The sequence below is a fragment of the Motacilla alba genome, chromosome 10, assembly GCF_015832195.1.
Source record: "Motacilla alba alba isolate MOTALB_02 chromosome 10, Motacilla_alba_V1.0_pri, whole genome shotgun sequence".
NCBI classification, from domain to species: Eukaryota; Metazoa; Chordata; class Aves; order Passeriformes; family Motacillidae; genus Motacilla; species Motacilla alba.
In genome coordinates, this window is record NC_052025.1 from 7406931 (window position 1) to 7424768 (window position 17838).

At 43.4% G+C, this 17838-nt stretch overlaps 1 protein-coding gene across 8 annotated transcripts in view; it reads right to left on the reverse strand.

Moving 5' to 3' along the window:
* Window positions 1–2748, reverse strand: part of TCF12 (transcription factor 12) — a 160986-nt gene extending 158238 nt beyond the window's left edge. For 2 of the 8 annotated variants that reach the window (XM_038147091.1, XM_038147087.1), the window contains exons 1-3: window positions 2107–2286; window positions 999–1099; window positions 123–195 (exon numbers count right to left, since the gene is read on the reverse strand). In XM_038147091.1, the coding sequence (XP_038003019.1) occupies window positions 123–195; window positions 999–1073 (148 nt within the window). In that variant the 5' untranslated portion in view covers window positions 1074–1099; window positions 2107–2286. Of the gene's footprint in view, window positions 1–122; window positions 196–998; window positions 1100–1440; window positions 1579–2106; window positions 2288–2726 lie in introns of those variants that run through there. The other 6 variants (XM_038147090.1, XM_038147083.1, XM_038147085.1 and 3 more) reach the window with 5 other exon arrangements.
* Between the last annotated feature and the right edge of the window lie 15090 nt (window positions 2749–17838).

The following is a 17838-nucleotide window of genomic DNA, read 5'->3' on the forward strand; positions in this document are numbered from 1 at the left end:
GATCTGAATATCTTATGAGAATATGCACAAATGAAAGATTACAACACTCTGAAAACATGGAGACTACGGTGAAACACTAAGACCCAGTGAGATGAACATTGTGTATCTCGGATGCATCCTACCTGATCCACTGAACTGGCTGCTTCCTAGTGTAGTTGGTCTGGTTTTTCCACTATTTACAGGTGGGGAAAACATCTGCAAAACAAGAAAAAAAGACATGCTTTAGTTAGTTTTGAAAGTGTGTGCTGAATTATTAACGTAAACAGAAAAAAAAGGATAACAGGAAACGTTTTTTTTTCTATTTCTGCTTGAAAACAATGCAAGATTCATGTCTAGACACACAAAACCAATAAGCTGAAGTACTCCTTGCAATTTATTAATAGGACCAAAACCTCATTTCTACATAAACACAAACAAATTAAAACTAAAAGGACACCTACTACTACTGCGACTATATCAAATAGTTTTCAATTTTTTTTCCTCAAATTATTTCAAATTTTTTACTGAAATTATATTTCTTACTGATCTGCAAGTATAAAGTCACTGCACAAAGACAGCATTTAAGATGCAGTACTTTTCTATTATATTTAAAAATCAGGAGCCTTTTTGGTGTGGTAAAAGTAACACACAGAAAACACCTATTTTCTTAGCCGAGACCATCAATTAATAACTTCTTTTATTTGTGGGAAATAATTTTTCTTTTGTTTAAATAAGAAAAAGAAAAACACACAAGAGCCAAGGTACCAGTACCACACACCAGCTTAACCAATGTTAATTATTAGATTATGCCACCACTGGGTCAGCCTGATTTTAACCAGTTAAACCAATTGACCCAGCTGGTATTACAGTATTAAATCTGGAAGTCTAGACATTACATCAAAGTTCAGGTGTCCAACTTGGCTGAGGCAGAGCCAGCCAAGCCCTGCACGCTGCTGCCCCTGCTCCTCAGTTCGCACGACCACGGAGTAGTCATGAGAAGACCTCAGAGAATATCCTACCGCACTGAAGTCCAGCAAGTCGCTCAATTCCTTGTCAGTTCCTATAGCGGCCATCCTCTGCTGCTGGGAATTCATCTTCCTCCGCTCCTCCGATCACCTTTCTAGGGCACAGGGAGAGAGGCACAGGCAGCACTTCACGGCGAAGAGGGGCCTCTGGTACCTGCGCCCCTGGGGCGGGGTGGAGACTCCGGGGGAGCCTCGCTCGGCCGGGCTGGCCGAGGGAATCGGCAGCGGCAGCTTCCCCGAACTAACCAACTCTCTTCAAGTTTCCTCAGGCTCCCTCCTCTCCCTCATTCCACTTCTCCCCCAACCTCGAGCGCGGCACGGTCACGCCGCAGAAGGGCGGCCGCCAGGAATTAAGTCCCCCCCAGGCAAGAGAAAGCAAATAAACAGCCGCGGCCCGGCGAGGTCCGGAGCATTAGCGAGAGATTAAGTGACTCACTGTCCCCGCAACAATGGGGCTGACGAGCGGGGCCGGACGAGCCTCAGCAGAGCCATCTCTGCCCCGGCATTATCGCCCACCGCCGGTGCCGGCTCCCCCTCCCCCTCTCTCCCGACCCACCCACCGGGGGCCGCGGCCGCCGCTCCGCGCTCGGGACCGCGGCGGGCCGGGAGCCGCCCCCGCGCGCCGCACGCGCACACGCGGGACCGGGCGCGCGCGCCACCAGCGGGCGGGGGGGGCTGGAATGCGCGTGCGGCGGCGGGATCGGGAGGGGCCCGCGCCTTCCCTTGTGCCGGCGGGCGCCGCGGGGGAGCCGCCGCGGCCCCGCGCCCCGGCAAGTTTCGGAGCCGCCCGGTCCTTTATGAGTGCGCGTAGACGCCGAGCGCCGCCCGCGGGGACCCGCTCTTGCCCGCGGTCGGCGGCCCGGAGACCCCGCACGCCCGCCCAGCCACCCGCGCGGCCGGCCCCGGCTGCCGCCCCTCGGGTTCCCCAGAGGAGCCTCCGCCTCCCCCGCGGTCTCCCCGCCGCCACCCCGGGCAGCCCCACTCCCGCCCGCGCGCCCGCGGCCCCGTCCCTTCGCCGCCGCCTCTGCCCCTGCGAGCGCCCGGCCGCCGCTTCCCTCCCCCCGCCGCTCTCTCCCAACTTCTCGCGGCCGCCCGCACTTACCCGTCGCCCCTGTACGCTCCGGTGACCAGGGCCGGGCCGGCGGCGGCGCGCGGGCCGCGGGCTGGGTGGGAGGCGACGAGCCGAGCGCTCCCCCCCCGCTGGAAGGAACTTGTGGGTTCCCTCAGGCGGACATTTTTTTGCTTACAGAGCCTCAGCACCACGTTCACGGCTCCGGCTCCGTATCCCTCCGCGCCGAGCGCCGCCGCCTTAACCCTTGTCGCGCCGCGCCGCTCCCGGCCGGGGCGGGCGGGGATCCACGGACAGCCCCGGGAGCCGCCCCGGCACCCGCCTCGCCCCAGGACGCAACGCCGGGACGCCCCAGCAGATGGGGAGAAGCGGGTCCCCTCGGGCCGCTCAGGGAAACACGCACCCCGCGGGAACAGACCCCTCCCCACCGCTCCCCAACTCAGCCAAACCGACAGCAAACCTCGACATGCAGCTCTGCCGGCAATGCACGTGCCCCAAAAGACATTATCGCGCTCACCCTGAATTCACATACCCTAAAATATGCCTGAATACTTTCAATAGATCAATACACGGTCTTACTGCTCAAAATAAAATGGCATATAAATTACATAAATCTTTAAGCATTCATTAGCAGCTTCCTCTTAAATACGTACCATTAAAACCGTAAGGTGTTAAAGCACAAGAACATGGCTGTTACTACAAGAACACACATTCAAATAAACTCTGCAGCTCTCTGAAACAGGTGATGTTAAAGGTGAACCAGCCCAACGGCTTCCGTGCAGGAATGGGAAGCAGCGTGCGAAGAACCTGCGCCCTCATTTGGGTCCTGCCACTGCTACAGACAAATCACTCTTTTGTGCTCCTTCTCCTTCTCACAAAACCGCACTGCCAGCCTGTCCTGCTGGGAAGTTTATTTCGTGTCCGTAAAGCCACCCCACAGAGCAGCGTACCGGCCTAAGGCAAGCGCACGCCTCTCCTCTCCCCGACACCGAGCGGAGCGGTGCCGGTGCGATGCCGGTGCTCTGTCGCACGCCCGTCTCTCGAGCCTGCAGAGCCCCCAGGTGGCACCTACTTGCCACCACCTGGGCCTGGGCCTGCTCTTTTCTGACCCCGGCTACCGAGGGCCAGCTACCATTCTCTCCGAAAGTGAGAATTATAAAGCAATAATCTATGCAGCTACTGGCAGATTATTCTTTTGGAGCAAGGGTCTTTACGAAACACAAGGACAATGAAAAAGGATACTAAAATCCCGGAGAACCTACAAGGCACCAGGGAGGCAGTAAGCGCAGTGAGGAAGGGCACGCAGTGTGGAGGAGCTCGCATCCCTCTCAGGGATGCTGCTGCTTGGCAATCCCCCAGCTCTGGAAAGCAGCAGGCTGTACCGAGGGCTCGCCAGCTACACACCCTTCCCGTTCAAATCAGCTCTTCCCACCCAGGTCCTGACTGTGACATCTTCCGGAGGGATGGGAATATGGTAACAAACTTACCACCCCCAGGCAAAGACAAACTGGAGATTCTGGAGATGCTCCTCCATTTTTCTCCCTTACGTGCCTTGTGCTGGATGATCATTTGGCCTCGTGATTCTATGAATATTCATATATTTGCCACTTAGAAATGCAGGAAGCAATTTGTATTAAAATACCAACACAATGACTTCCATTCTCTGTGCCCCTGAGGGGTATAAGTATGTACTTTTTCTCTTTGAAGTATAAATAATACTACACTTTGGAGGGAAGTGCCCATTGACACAGATCATTATACCATGAGCAACATTCTTTAACATATTTTTATTACAAGATCCTCTATATACCTACTTAAGAAGATATTGTTTCTTTGGAAGCACTACTTTTAACCAGTAGTGGCACTCAGTACCAGTCAGGACAGCTGCAATCCTGACAAGCATTGATTAGAAAGCTGGCTAAATGTAAAGAAAGTGGAAGTAATAATGCTAACAATTATTCGTACTGATGTGTAATTGAATTAAAATTATAACTTATTTTTGCTAAGATAAAGATAATTACAGATTCTTCATTAATACAAATACTGTGTATTTGCCCTCTGACATCAGATTTTAAGGTTCACACCTATAGGCTTTTATTTGCAACTAGAAGCTTTGAGTGGAAGATGATATAGCCACATAATCCATGGCACAGGGTTTAAAGTTACAGAAAATACCATAAAATGTTTTATTTGCTCCACAATGACATGTCACTTTGTCGTGCAGATGCTGAGTAAACATGCTCAATGCCAAAAATCACATTGTAGCAGTCTGCATTACACCTCCATGCCTTGGCGGTCCTCTCAAAAAACTTAAAGGCACTTAGAGAAAAATTATCAGAACATAAATGAAGTTTCCAGAACTTATGCCAGACAATTTATCAAATACACAAGGCCTCAGGGAAGGTATGCTTTGACCCAAAATACACTGTGAGTCTGACCTAAAGAAGATTGCTGGGGAACACAATATTGCAACGAGCTGGCCAAGTCAGAAATTTCGGAACATACTTCTGTAGGTAGCTCAACTAAAACGGTTGTGGAAGATCAGTAACTACCACATCCTTTGTTACAGTAAAGTTCAAAAGATAATTAACCTAATGTTTCCTGGGTACTGAACATCTTCTTCCACACTTGTGAGATTTGGAATATGTAATGTATTCAGTTTTTAACCCCTTGTCATGTAACACTGCCCAGAACTAACATGTACACTCAGAACATTAAGGCATGACATCCCATGTCTATGCAATACTGTCTTTCTCAGGATCTCCAACCCCATGCTCAAGGTGTTACTTAGCATCCTTTCAGCTCTGCCACTCCCTATAAATTATTCCCGTTCACTGCAAAGAGTTTTTAAAAATGTATTTCATTTCCTTATTCTGTCACAGCCATACACAGAAAATAAAACAAAAACCAATGTTGTCAATATTAAGAAGAAAAAGCCCAAACCCAAGGCAGTATACATTGTAAATGTTGTAAAAGACCTGAAGAAACCAGTGTCTGAAACCTAGTTCAAACAGGTACAGTGGTTTCCCATTTGCAAGAAAGAAAATACTTTAGGTCTCATTCCTGCTGCAACTCTTAGATACGGTCCTTTCCTCGCACATGTGCAAATGCAGTAAGTATAGTATATAAATCACACAAAAATCAAAAACTTCCAACCGTTTTGTAACATGACTGTACCTTTCCTGTACATTATGTAGCAGGTTAAAATGCTACCCCCTTTTGTTACTGTTACACCCTCTTTTCTTTCACTTCATTAAAAATAAAAAGTCTTCACTATGTAAGGAGCAACAATTCAGATGGATAGAAGGAAAATACAGGAGCAATCATGAGCACTAATAATTTTACTGGGGATTTCACAAGCTAGGACTCCAGCAATCAGGACTGTATTCCTGTACACGCTTTCCCAAAAATATTTTCAACAATGAATTTTCTACCAAGAAAAGTATCAGTGTTGTAAATAAATACCCTTCCCTTAGAGAAGTCTTCGGTCTGTCATGGAGTAGCGCAAGTAATAGGAAGGTAAACCTCTGCACACAAAGTCATCAGTGAACTCCAGACGCTGACAGAACACACAATACAACTGTAAATCTTTATGGTAACTGCCCTGACAGCTGAGCTACCAACATCAATATGGTCAGCGACCAACCAGAGCTATCAGGGAATTGCTACTTGCCAGATGGCGATGGCAGCGTTCTTCCACATGCTTCAACGTGACCATGAAAATGAAGAATTACATACAGAACATAATAAAAAAATTAAGAGGAATATAAAACCCAAATCACTTGAGCACAACTCCCTGAAAATAATCACACTCATATGCAGTTTTCACAGCCTTCATGAATTGCTTTCCACCCACTCCTTAAAGGAAAAATATTTGATACAGCAGACAGCTGTTGTGCATTCAGGGATGTGAGAAAATGTATTCCGTATTACTATTTAATGTATCATGCCTGTGTGAATAGAATCATTAAGCTTGCATGTCTCCTTTTGGCTTATTTATTCTCAAATTTACAGATGCTGAATTAATTCACCATCACCACTCAAACTGTACAAACTCCGAGGGTGATCCCCAACGGAGCACTTGACCAAGGATGGAGTTTTCACCAGAATGGCTCCTTTAAATCAACATGTATGTGGTCAGCTTGCGTCCACAGCCAACAATTTATCAATGATAAATGCTATTGCTCAGCAAAAGCACAGCCCTGAAGAAAAGACAGCAAACCTTCCCTGCTCCAGTTTGTTGTTGTTCTTGTTTGGTTTCTTACAACAAGTTCCCACCCTCACCTAAACCACTGAATTCTTTCTACTGCTTTCAGTAAACTTCCCTGTACAGAGAGCAATGCTCATTTGGTGTCAGCAATAAGGAGATAACAACATTGTTCCCGGCAGCAGGATGGACAAAGCAATTCCATTTTCTCACTGATGTGTTCCTTCACCTGGAAGCTGACTTGAGCCAATAAAAAATTAAAGTATTTTTGTTGTAATGCATGAAACTTTCGGATGAAGTTCTTGGAGAGGCATTCTGTTCTTCCTACATATTTTCCTTACAAAACGTACTGGAAAAGTGTCCTACGAAAGAGCACAGAGCTGTGTTCCTATGCCCAAGCCTCATGATTACGCAGTGCTTGCTGTTATCAGTACAGCCCATCTTACAGATAACCGAATTTGCTGCCTGCTATATTTACCTCGCGGTAATTAAAATTATATAACATATATATTATGTAACATATTCTACAATCAGAAAGATTTAGAACATTTGCAGGAGGCTACAATGTTGAAACCTGTCGCCAAAGAGTACTACTTAGGAGGTGACCAGAGAGAAATATGCAGAGTGACTACTGTTAAGTCAAAACCTGTTTCTGTGGGGCACTGACAGCTACACTTCACTTGTTTTCTGCCACTGACAAAGCGCTTGCGGTTCAGCAGGGGGTGAGTAAAAGGTCTAGCTCGCCATGAGGGACCTCCTCTCAAGAGAAATTCCTACAAAAGTTGTCTGGGGGAAGGAGGTTAAAAAAAAGAAGGCGCCTGAAAGGAGAAATCGCGGCGGGAAGGGCCCATCAGAGATGGTTCCTCTTGGTTCCGCTCCCCGCAGCAGAACCGGGCCGGACACAGCGGGACCACCCGCCAGCCGTGACCGCGACCACAGAGCCCGGGGGCGGGCGGTGGGACGGAGGCCGGCGGGAGCTGCCCCGCCAGCGGCCCCTCGGGCTGCGAGAGCCCCGCGGCAGAGCCCCGGGCGCTGGGAGCGCAGCCCGCCCCCAGCGCCGCCCCGAGTCCCGCTGCCCCGGAGCGGCCGCCGCGGGGGACCGCAGTGACAGTGACAGTGACCGCGCGCGCCCGGCCGCTGCCCCGCCGCCCCTCCGCGGGGCCGCCCCTCCACCCGCTGGCCGAGAGCGGCCCAAAGTTGTGCGGGGCCGAACAATGCGGCGAGGACTATTTGTCCTTCCGCCGGCCGGGGGAGGGGAGCGGCGGCCGCGGGGGAGGGTCGGGGGCCGCTCCTCGCCGCAGGTCCCGGGGCGGGACAGGCTGGCTGAGCCCTCCCCAGGGCCGGTTACGAAATCCCGGGGAGCCCAGCCCCGTCCCGTCCCGCCCAGGCCGGGGGCAGGCTGGCTGGGACCGGGGCACGCTGCGCCGGCCGCGGGCCTGTGCGAGAGCCGTGTTCAAAGCAGCGCCGCGTTCTGCCCTGTTCCGTTCCGTCCCGTCCCGTCCCCGCCGCCCTGCGCCGGCCGGCTTGGCTGCCACTGAGAGCCTGGTAGGGCGGTAGCACTCCGAACGGTTCGGCCGGGGGAAAAGTCTGATTTCCCGTAGTCCCTGCCGCCGCTCCAAGCCCTGCACTCCGCGGCTCCGTACGAGCGCAGCGCAGCTCGTGGCCATGAACGCCTGGAACACTCCTCATCTTCCCCTAGCTCAAGAAACGAACTGAACACCACCAGTGAAGAAATAAGCAGTTTAAATAAATAAATGACGTTAAATTGAATTCACACAGGAGCTGGCTTGGGTACTCGTTTTGTTTAAGCCAATATTTTTTAAATTACCTATAACAATCAACAAGTTTATGCTAAAAGCAACATAATGTTTTCTTGCTTTTACAGTACTTGGCTACTTAAAGAGAAGTAAGTAGTCATGAGAGATTTACACAAGCCTAATAAAATTAATCTAAATTACATTGTCTTTAAAGGTGGCTTTAAAAATCAGTATGATCTAAAGCTTAATAGAAACGTGTTTAGATGTTTAATTAAAGCATTCATTACATTGAAAGCAGATTGATATCCCTGGAGAAAGCTGGGTTTTTTCAGCGTATCTCAACCTTCTGTTCAGGAGCTCTCAGCATGGCCCTGCCTACCGCTCCTAGGAGGTGACACGGGCACGGCGGCCAGCAGCGGGGTGTCGCAGCCAGCCAGTCCTACCGAGCGGCCGGTGCGCCCCGCGAGCAGAGGGACAGACTGCTGGCAAAAACAGTCCAGGGGCTGCGCAGCTGCAGCACTTTGAACTGCTTCATCTTCATAGAACCCATTTATAAACTCAGAAAGCACAGATTACAACAAAGAGTCCAGCAACTGAGATTAAAAAGGGGACTTATTTTCAGTGAGGAAATAATACAATGTTTTAAGTTTGCTATGTGAACTATATGCCTTTCACTACACATTATTTATGATGATCACATCACACAGTTCAACGTGAACAGTTTTGAAATACCTCTAGGACGATCATTACTGGTAAAAACCATTGGAGCAAAGCATCTTCCACTAGTAAGTTCTCACACTGAACGATGTAGGCCAGGTAGCCAGAATACAGCTAATTAGCAGAAAGGATAAATCATGAGTATCACTACTTTTAGCCTTGTTTCCTAGAGAAATCACTTGCACACTGTGTTCCTGCAGATGGATTAGTTTTCTTAATAAATCACAAGTTCACTTGCTAATTTCAACCAAAGAAAATGATTTCCATCACATTCCTGCCACATTCAGGCATGTCATGTTCATGCATGACATTGATGCATGTCATGGAAACAAGGATTAAAGGAGAGCAAAACAGGAGACTCAGCACATCTACTGAAGAAACGAGTAGTTAAGGTCAATCCTTGTTAGTGACCAAAGAACCCAGGGACGCAAACCTAGGGGAAGGTAACTTCAGGCAGTTCCCTTCTGGCGCACAAAATTCTGGTATTCTGTCTGCCACAGGAAGTGGAATCATCCATCTGTTTTACACAGAACTTTTTGAACATTTCCTCATCTCCAAAGTTTCACAGGAGCCAGGAAATAATTGCTTTAATGTAATCAAAAGCCATATAACCCATAGATAATGTTTTACATTCTCAAATTGCTCAGAAGAATTTAACTGAAGTCTGACTACAGCCATTCATCAGCCAGTCCCAGATGGGTCCCTCATGCATGAGATTCCTACCCAAAACTAATTCCCTGCTTGGCACTGATGGGAAGAGTTTCTGTCCTTCACACAGCTAATGGAGCATCAGATGATGCACTTTGGGGAACTAATGGATAACAGAGAGGACCACATTTACAGAGGAAAATCAGAACTTTGAAGAATAGTAGGAACTCTTTACACCAAGAACATATAGAACTATACTTCAAACTACACTGAAAGAAGCCTAATTTCTTAAGTCAGTAGAGTGATAATATGGAGTTTTTAAAGGCTTTAGGAAGAAAAACAAAGCTCAGAGTTGAAGTTCTATTTTGAATATTGTTGCAGCCACATCATAGTTGGACCCTGGTATGAAGACAATGGTTAATACTAAAGTATTTCCCTCCTCATATATAATCAATATTATTGTTTCAAATAATACCTGCAGAATATATCAGATTAATTTTCATTTGGGAATGCAATTGTAGGCAGTCTCCTTTTCATACATATTTAGAATTTCCTTGTAATTAATATAAATATTTCTATTAGAAATAAGAGACAGTATTACAAGTGTTCTGCCCAGAGAACTATTGATTAACTACATTTAATGTTCTTTCTACATGATTCATTTAAGATAAAGCTTCATAAAATACATCTTGTCCCCTATAATTTGCCTTTATATGGCTCTTAACATAGGAAAATCTGGGGGAGTTGTCTCAGTTACTGAAGATACTTGATTATCATGGTTATTCTTTCATCTGAACCCCTCTTTTACCACATGCAGATGAACTGTCCTATACACTCACATGATTTTGACAATGTCACATTCAGATACTTATTGCAACTCCCTAGTTTCCAGATGCTACAGAACAGTACAGCATCCCATTCAAGATTACATGCATCAGAAATTTTATGAGTCTGCTCTTAAACTAGAAACTAACATGGAAAATGTGAATGTTATACCATGTAGAGGGTTGTTCTATACAGGTATACAGGTCTCAAGTGTAGGGCTAAAGGATACTTCAAAGAAAGTGAATTTTTGAGATTTTACTTTCTTTTTTGAAGAGCAGTGTACTTTCTAAACAGCATATTTATGCTTTCTGTTCTTCTGTGCTCATACAGTAGTAGTTATGACCTCCAGAGCCGTAATTCTACCACAGCTGCAGGTCCTGGGGAGCTGGCTTATGGCAAAGAGGCTTCTGAATGAAATACAACCTTAAATCAAGTTTCAACAGCTTTTAAGAATAGGGAAGATAAGAAAACCATGCTGTTCAGACCCAAGGTCCACTTATCCCAGTAGTCTATTTCCAAAATAACAGCCCAGTACAGAGTCACTCTTTTCAGTTTAGTCTCTTATATGTTCTCAATGCAGTGACTATTCAGTGGGATTCTGGAGAGCAGAAATGGGTTTGGCCCAGTGCCTGTTCCTGGTATTGCATCATTTCCAGACTAATGAGAAAGATCAATCATTAGCCAGTGCAGGACACTCAGGGAGGTATGTAAGAATCAGGCACAAGCAGAGTAATCCCGTACCTGACATCTTTCCCTTTTTGCCAATATGAAAATTATTAATTTCTCAAGCAAGAAGTTGCATTTGATTACTGTTTTTAGTGGCTATTGAGAGCTCATCCATCATAAATTTCTTTGGTTCATGTTGAATTATTTTAACTACTCAGTAGCCACATCTGTAGAAATCATGACAAAAGGGTCATCAAGTAGTGAAACTATTTAATACTATCAATAGGGTAAAGATGCTCCATGAGGAGGACTCTTTGAAAGTCATTAAAGGGGATCCAAGTCTTGATGGTGAAGACTTGTGATTGTTCTCCATCAAATACAGTATCAATATATTGCCATTGAAAGCTGTAAATGCCAAATTAAAATATGAGCTTTTAGTCAGTTGTTTTACATTCCCTATATCACCTTATCTTTAGTTGTAAAGTTGAGGTTTTACAATATGGAACATACTGTGATTAGCCCAGGGTACCATGGTTAGTTTGCTACTGTATGCAAGACGTTGCCTCTTGGTTGTTGGGCAGACCAAGCCAAATGGTTAAAGGCCAGTGTCCCTCTGCATTTGCCTTAGTAGGGCTCAGGGTCTTCTACCTAAATTCTTATTTTCATTAAACTTGTAGAGGTTTACTATCCTGGAGACAAGTACCCTCTGCTAAATTGAACAAAAATTGGAAAATACATTTAAAAGTTATTGGGAAGACAAACAGATAAACTGGTAGTGCAACTACCAGAAATTTATCTTCTGTAAACAAAAACCAGAATGAAACAGTTATAAAAGGTACTTGCCATAATTCTGTTCTGATTGAAGTCAATGGATATGAAGAAATAGGCTTCAAAGGAGGACCAAAATATAGCTCATCCAGTGTCCCTTCAGAACTACTTCCAGCAGAAATGTCACAGCCTGTCAAAATAATTCACATTACATGTGGAAGTTTTTCATTATGTTCTCTAAGAAAAATGGTTATTTCAAAGTCGAGAGATTTTTCTTCTAACATTGTTTTGTATTAATCCCCTCTTTTTCAAACTGCACAAAAAATTTAAATTGATCATATAGCTCAAGGCGATTCCAAAGTTTACATTCATTGCTGATGGTGATTGAAGTGATGGTTATTACAGACCTAAGCAGCTGCATTGCTATCAGGGTACTGGCTCAGAACTGAAAACTGAGGGGTTGCTGCGCCCAAGCTCAAGTTCAGAACATACTTTTATCTCTGGGAGGCAAGAATTATTGTACAGTTTGCAATTTTTTTTTCAATGTCAGACTCAGTTTAAGGTTTCTGAAAAGCTTCTGTTGTATAAATAATTTTGAATACTGCCTTCCACTTCCCAATTTTAAATATTATGATCTTTGATCTTATTTTTAATGGTAAGGGAAACATTTTAGCAACACAAATAGAAGACTTGCAGCAGAATCTTGCCCTCCTGAACCATCTCAAATTTGTAGGTTTCTCTTCAGGGAAGCTATGATTTTCTTTCTGGGCTTTCAACTCAGTCAACAATCAAGTAACTTCGTATAGGTTAGTTTAATTTTCTTTATCTCAGTTGCCACACATGTAACATAAGAGACAATAACCTCCCTTAAAGGCTTGCCAAGAAGAACCAAACTATAAGATCTTCAAATGAAACACATAATAAAAAAGATTTTATGTAATTTGACATTTAAAACTAGAACTGGGTAACATTCTACATACCCGTAAGACTGTATTTTAATTTTGGATTATATGGTAGATGTACATCAAGCAAAATCTTAGATAATTTATACATTTTACCACTAGGGATAGACTACCTTCATTTAGAAAAGCTAATAATGTTAATCTAAAACCCCCTCATTATTGCTATTTGATACACAAATATTTAAAGAGATTCTGTCCTACACCTTATTTAAATGTATTTTCAAACTTTATGAGAAATACTTTTTAAAATTACTGCCTTTAGATGCATTATTAAAATTTATACATATGACCTGCATTTCCTAACACCCATGCAATAGCTAAAGAATACTTAAGTTTCTATTACCTGTGAAAGCAATGATTTTCTAAATTCTTTTAATGTAGAGATTATGAATTTAACTTTTATTTTCTATGTGAATTTCCACTCACTCAATTTCACTCATCACATTTTAAAATACGTATTTATTTCAATAGGAAGTAGTTTCCATGTTTCCACCTTCTACCTGGTATTATAAAAACACTGTAAAACAGGTTGCAACTCTACATCAATATAGCCTTTAAACTGTCCTTAAATCAAATAACAAAAGAGAAACTATTAGAGTATCATTTGAGTGAGACCTGCTTGCTGGGAAGAGGTGGTGTTTGTAGGTATTTTTGGTTTAATGCTGCAGCTTTGTAAATTTATATTGCATTTATGGTGGTTAAACTGAAATGATAAAACTGAAATGATAACTGAAATGATAAAATAACATGAGGTATATATATCTAAAAATAAAAATGTTTTACTCCTTAGCCTGTGAGACAAGGCCATTCCTTGAACAGCTCCAAACAAGCATGATTTTTTTTTTCATAGTACATTTTACAGCTACAATTGCCCAAATAGCTGTAAAATGTACTATGAAAAAACTTAGTTCTTTGCCATGAGTTATTACTTATTTGCATTTCACATTTTCCGAGCATATTTTCCACCTCTCCACTACAGAACACATAATACCTAAACACCTTTTATTTGCCAAAAAGAGGTACCCCAATTTTTTCCCCATGGGAGAGGCTTGATTTTGATCAATAAGAAAACGGTTTTAAGAAGCCTAAAGAGATTTCTTGAGACAAGAACTGTTTCCAGTGGCATTGCTTTTCAAGCTACCAGTGAATGATAAGCAGTGATACTTTGGTATATAAGGAACTACAACTGCAATGGAACGAGGTCATAACAGAACTGTTACATTTATCTCATGGTTCTCATGATACTGGGCTTGTGAGCAGCTCAGTGCCACCTTTTTGGTCTGCTTTAGCTCTGCTCTATCTGGACAGCTGGTCATCCCCACAGACCATTTGATTCATTGACCTTCTGAGGTCCCTTCCAATGTGAATTACCCTATGATCTTGTGATCCCATGATTCTTCATATTAATTGGTTTAACATTTCTGTTAAGACCATAGACCAGCAGAGAAACTGCACATTGAAAACTTCTATAGGTATACAGAACTTCATCACAGAGGACGGACTGATGTCTCTGACCTACAAACAGCCTTTAGAAAGGTTAGCAATGAAATATCAGATAATTTGTTTTGAGGTTTTTTTCTACATTTGAGAGACTGTTTAGCATGATGTAAAGCCAAATTAAAAGTAGGACAAAAAGCTTTTGGGGGAATAGACACATGCTAAATAAAAGTGGCTGCTGCCACTGCCACCCTGCAGGGTTCTACAAAATATCATGTAATGTGTCAATGTGATTTATTTTTATGAATTATTCCTATGGGCATGATGTATGTATTCTGTGAAGATTAAAAGGGGTTGTTTCTTTAGAGATACTACATTAAGAATCACTGTGAAGTTATAGTTTAATTCTGCAGAAGATCCCACTCACTGAACTTTTACCAGTATAACAGAATAAATACTGTATACAAATTTCATCACAGAACAATTCACAAGGCTGAATACATTTTACAAAGTCAATGAAGTTTGACATGAAACAGATGAGGCACTGAGCAAAAATATTTTCTGATTTTGAAGCTAAGCATTCAGAGACTTATTTCCTGTATTGTAGGATTTAATTTTCTTAATGATATCTGTTAGCCCTTCAAGAACTGACAAACTGGCTCCCACTGTTGCCAGCTTTATTTAAGGTTACCTGTCTGTCAATTACTTCTAGAGGCACCAGTTCCAGAAGAATTCGTCATTTCAACCCACACTGAGCAAGACTATGATTATCTCTGAAATGTTATTTCCAGTGGCTTTTGCATCTTTCTAGTAATCTGTACAGAAAGGCACACTATGCTTGATACACAACTACTAACCATGTAAGTTTCTATAACAAGTACAAGAGAATATTCTCCCGTGCAGTGAGAAGCTTCGAGAAGCACAAGGCTAAGCTGTCCCAGCATCGGAGAGCATTTCATGAGTGGTCTCTAGAGCTGCACTGACTGCCCTCTTGGCTCTGACTGCAGTTACCAAGTTTGCACTGGAGCACGTTCAGTACCAGTACACAGTTAGTGTTTCTAACAGGTGACCATTTTGATGTAGACAGGATTCCCTCTGCTTTCAGCCACTGCTGGACTCAACAGCCACCACTGTGTGCAGGAAGGCTGTCAGAGTTCACAACTTGAACATGTTTAGGCACTACAGAAGGTTTTACATGCGTGCATGAGAGGATGTGAAAATAATCCATATTTTGTGTATATAGAGAAAACTATTGTCATCTTCTCATACTTCTATGTATTTTTTCCCTTCTTCTTTCATAGTGTGTTGTGATTACAATAGACTTCTAGTTCTTAGAATTGTTTAGTCTTCATCATCAAACAAAAATGTTTGTGGCACACCACTTATACATGAGAATGTAGCTGCACTTGTCAATTATTTAAATACATATTTATCTACATACACATATGTTAACTCCAACACAAAGTATTTGAAAAGACATACTATAAAACAATTGTTAAAAATATTATTCATTGAACCAATACTTGTTTTCAACAGATATCTCAAGCATTTATTTGAGTACAGTCTCCTTACTATAGATTTAGATACAGCTCTAGTTTAATGAGCTTCCTAAAGACATCCAGAGACACAAAAGTAGGAGAAATCAAGGAAATTGATTCTGTCACATTCTGGAGGCAGCTATAAGACAATTTATCACTTATGAAGGGTCTTCAAAAGCTTATGAGCATTTGGGGCACCACGTATCAGAAAGTTCATAAATGACTCACTAAATGTTACAAAAGGAGGAGAATGATCCTGAGTATCTTATAGAACAGTGAAATATATCCAAAGGCTGTTCTGGAGTAACAATGAAACTGGGGAATGGAAATTGAATGTAAATATTTTCCTGTCTTCTCTACACATAACTTCTCCTTATATCATATAATGGTAAAATAAAGCTATGGCTTAAAAACCACATCTCACTGAGTATAGGGAACTAGTTCAAAGGGACAGATTTTCTGCGTTTCTGAATTTTGTGCTCCTCAGTCAGTAAGGAAAGGGCAGATGCAGGGCTGACAGTGAGGAAAGAATGAGGGAAACAGGATGCAACAGCTCACCAACTACAGCTGCCAGTCGTAATGGGGGAAGCAACTACAGCACCCTTGGGAACAGTGGTGAGGGTGACCCCAGTCCTGTTGGTAAGCAGAAAGGACTAGAGCATTTCCCAGGCTGCTGACATCTGTTATAGCCTAAACATAACTACAACTAGTAGATGATATGTACAAGTATTCCAGTTCCTCTTGCCTCCCCACTGAGCAGCAACTTGCTACAGCAAAGAATTATGTACCTATTGAACAAGATTTCTTGCAGTTCCTGCACTAAGGAATGCCTCTGTTCTGGCTATGAGAAGGTTCCTCTCAGGCTCACGCTATTTTTCATGCTGCTCTTTATGAACTGTTGATAGACACTACTGAACAGTGCTCAGGATGGTGAGCATGAAGATGTTTCCTGTAATCATGACTGAACGCTTACCGCATCATTTCATACCTGTATTTATATCATTTTGGAGGTAGACTGGACTTCCAGGTTCTACTAAAAAATTACACTTTGAAATGATTAGGAATATATTTTTCCTTTTTTTTTCCAAGCAGAGCATGACCAGACTCTCCTCAGTGGTGCTCATGACAGGACAAGAAGCAATAAGCATAAACTGAAACATTAAATTCCATCTAAAAATAAGAAAACACCTTGAGGGTGACTGAATGCTGGAATAAGTTGTTGAGAGTGGTTGTGGAGTCTCCAGTCTTGGAGACAGGGCCCTGAACAACCTGCTCTTGCTGCTGCTCCTGGAGCAGGGATATTTGATTCTAGAATTGAAGTATAACTCATTACACTATTTAGGTGTAACATCAACTATTCCATGATTCTGTAATTAGACTACCTTCCTTAATGCAGTCTTCATGATTTATGCCTTTTACTTTGAAACTGGAATACTGTAATTGATTGAACAAGGCAAGGGTTCATGACCACTGAGAGAATAAAGCTGTTAGAGCTGTTAAAACTTAGCAGTGCAAATGAGACCAAAAATCAAACCAACCACATCAGTGTTTCATGTTTATGCTGACTGGACTGTGTTTGAGGAGGAGTCTTAAAAGAACTGGGCTAACTACATGTTATCCTGGATTTGCCCTAAATGAGAGCCTGCATCTCTCCCCCTCCGTTCCGCAGCAAGCGGCAGAGGTGACAGAGGGAGCTGCCTTGCACTGGCAGAATTGTCTGCCAGCATCTCCCCACTGGCACATCCTTCTCTCTCATCTTTAACTGGCAGGTGTTGCTAACCCAAGTAAGTCTAGAAAGCTGCAGGAATTTCACAGCAGAGAGATGTTGCTGAGTAGATTCTCTTCGGAATTAAAAGTGGCCCTTCCAAATGTTCTGAGGAAAAACACTATCTGCTGCTTACTGCACCAAGCTTGTAGGCATTACTGGTTTATGAAAATGTAATTTTAAAGAAGGAGAAAGATCATGAGTGTTTTGGTTGAAATCATTCTTTGTCTATGTTCCAAATAAACAGTTTAAAATTCAGCTTCTTCAGACTCTGTTTTCTCCCCCTGTTAGACATTAAGTGCCATTCAAATGTGTTGGAATATTCCCCCCTTTTCAAAAGCTACCCATAGAGAAATGTTTGGCTTCCCTTCAAATGGAACAGTTCAAAAAGAAAGAACTGCTGAGCACAGGGATTAGCAACAGTTGCTCTTGAGAATTATTGATACTTTAAAATTACTGGGGGACTGGGCTTGTA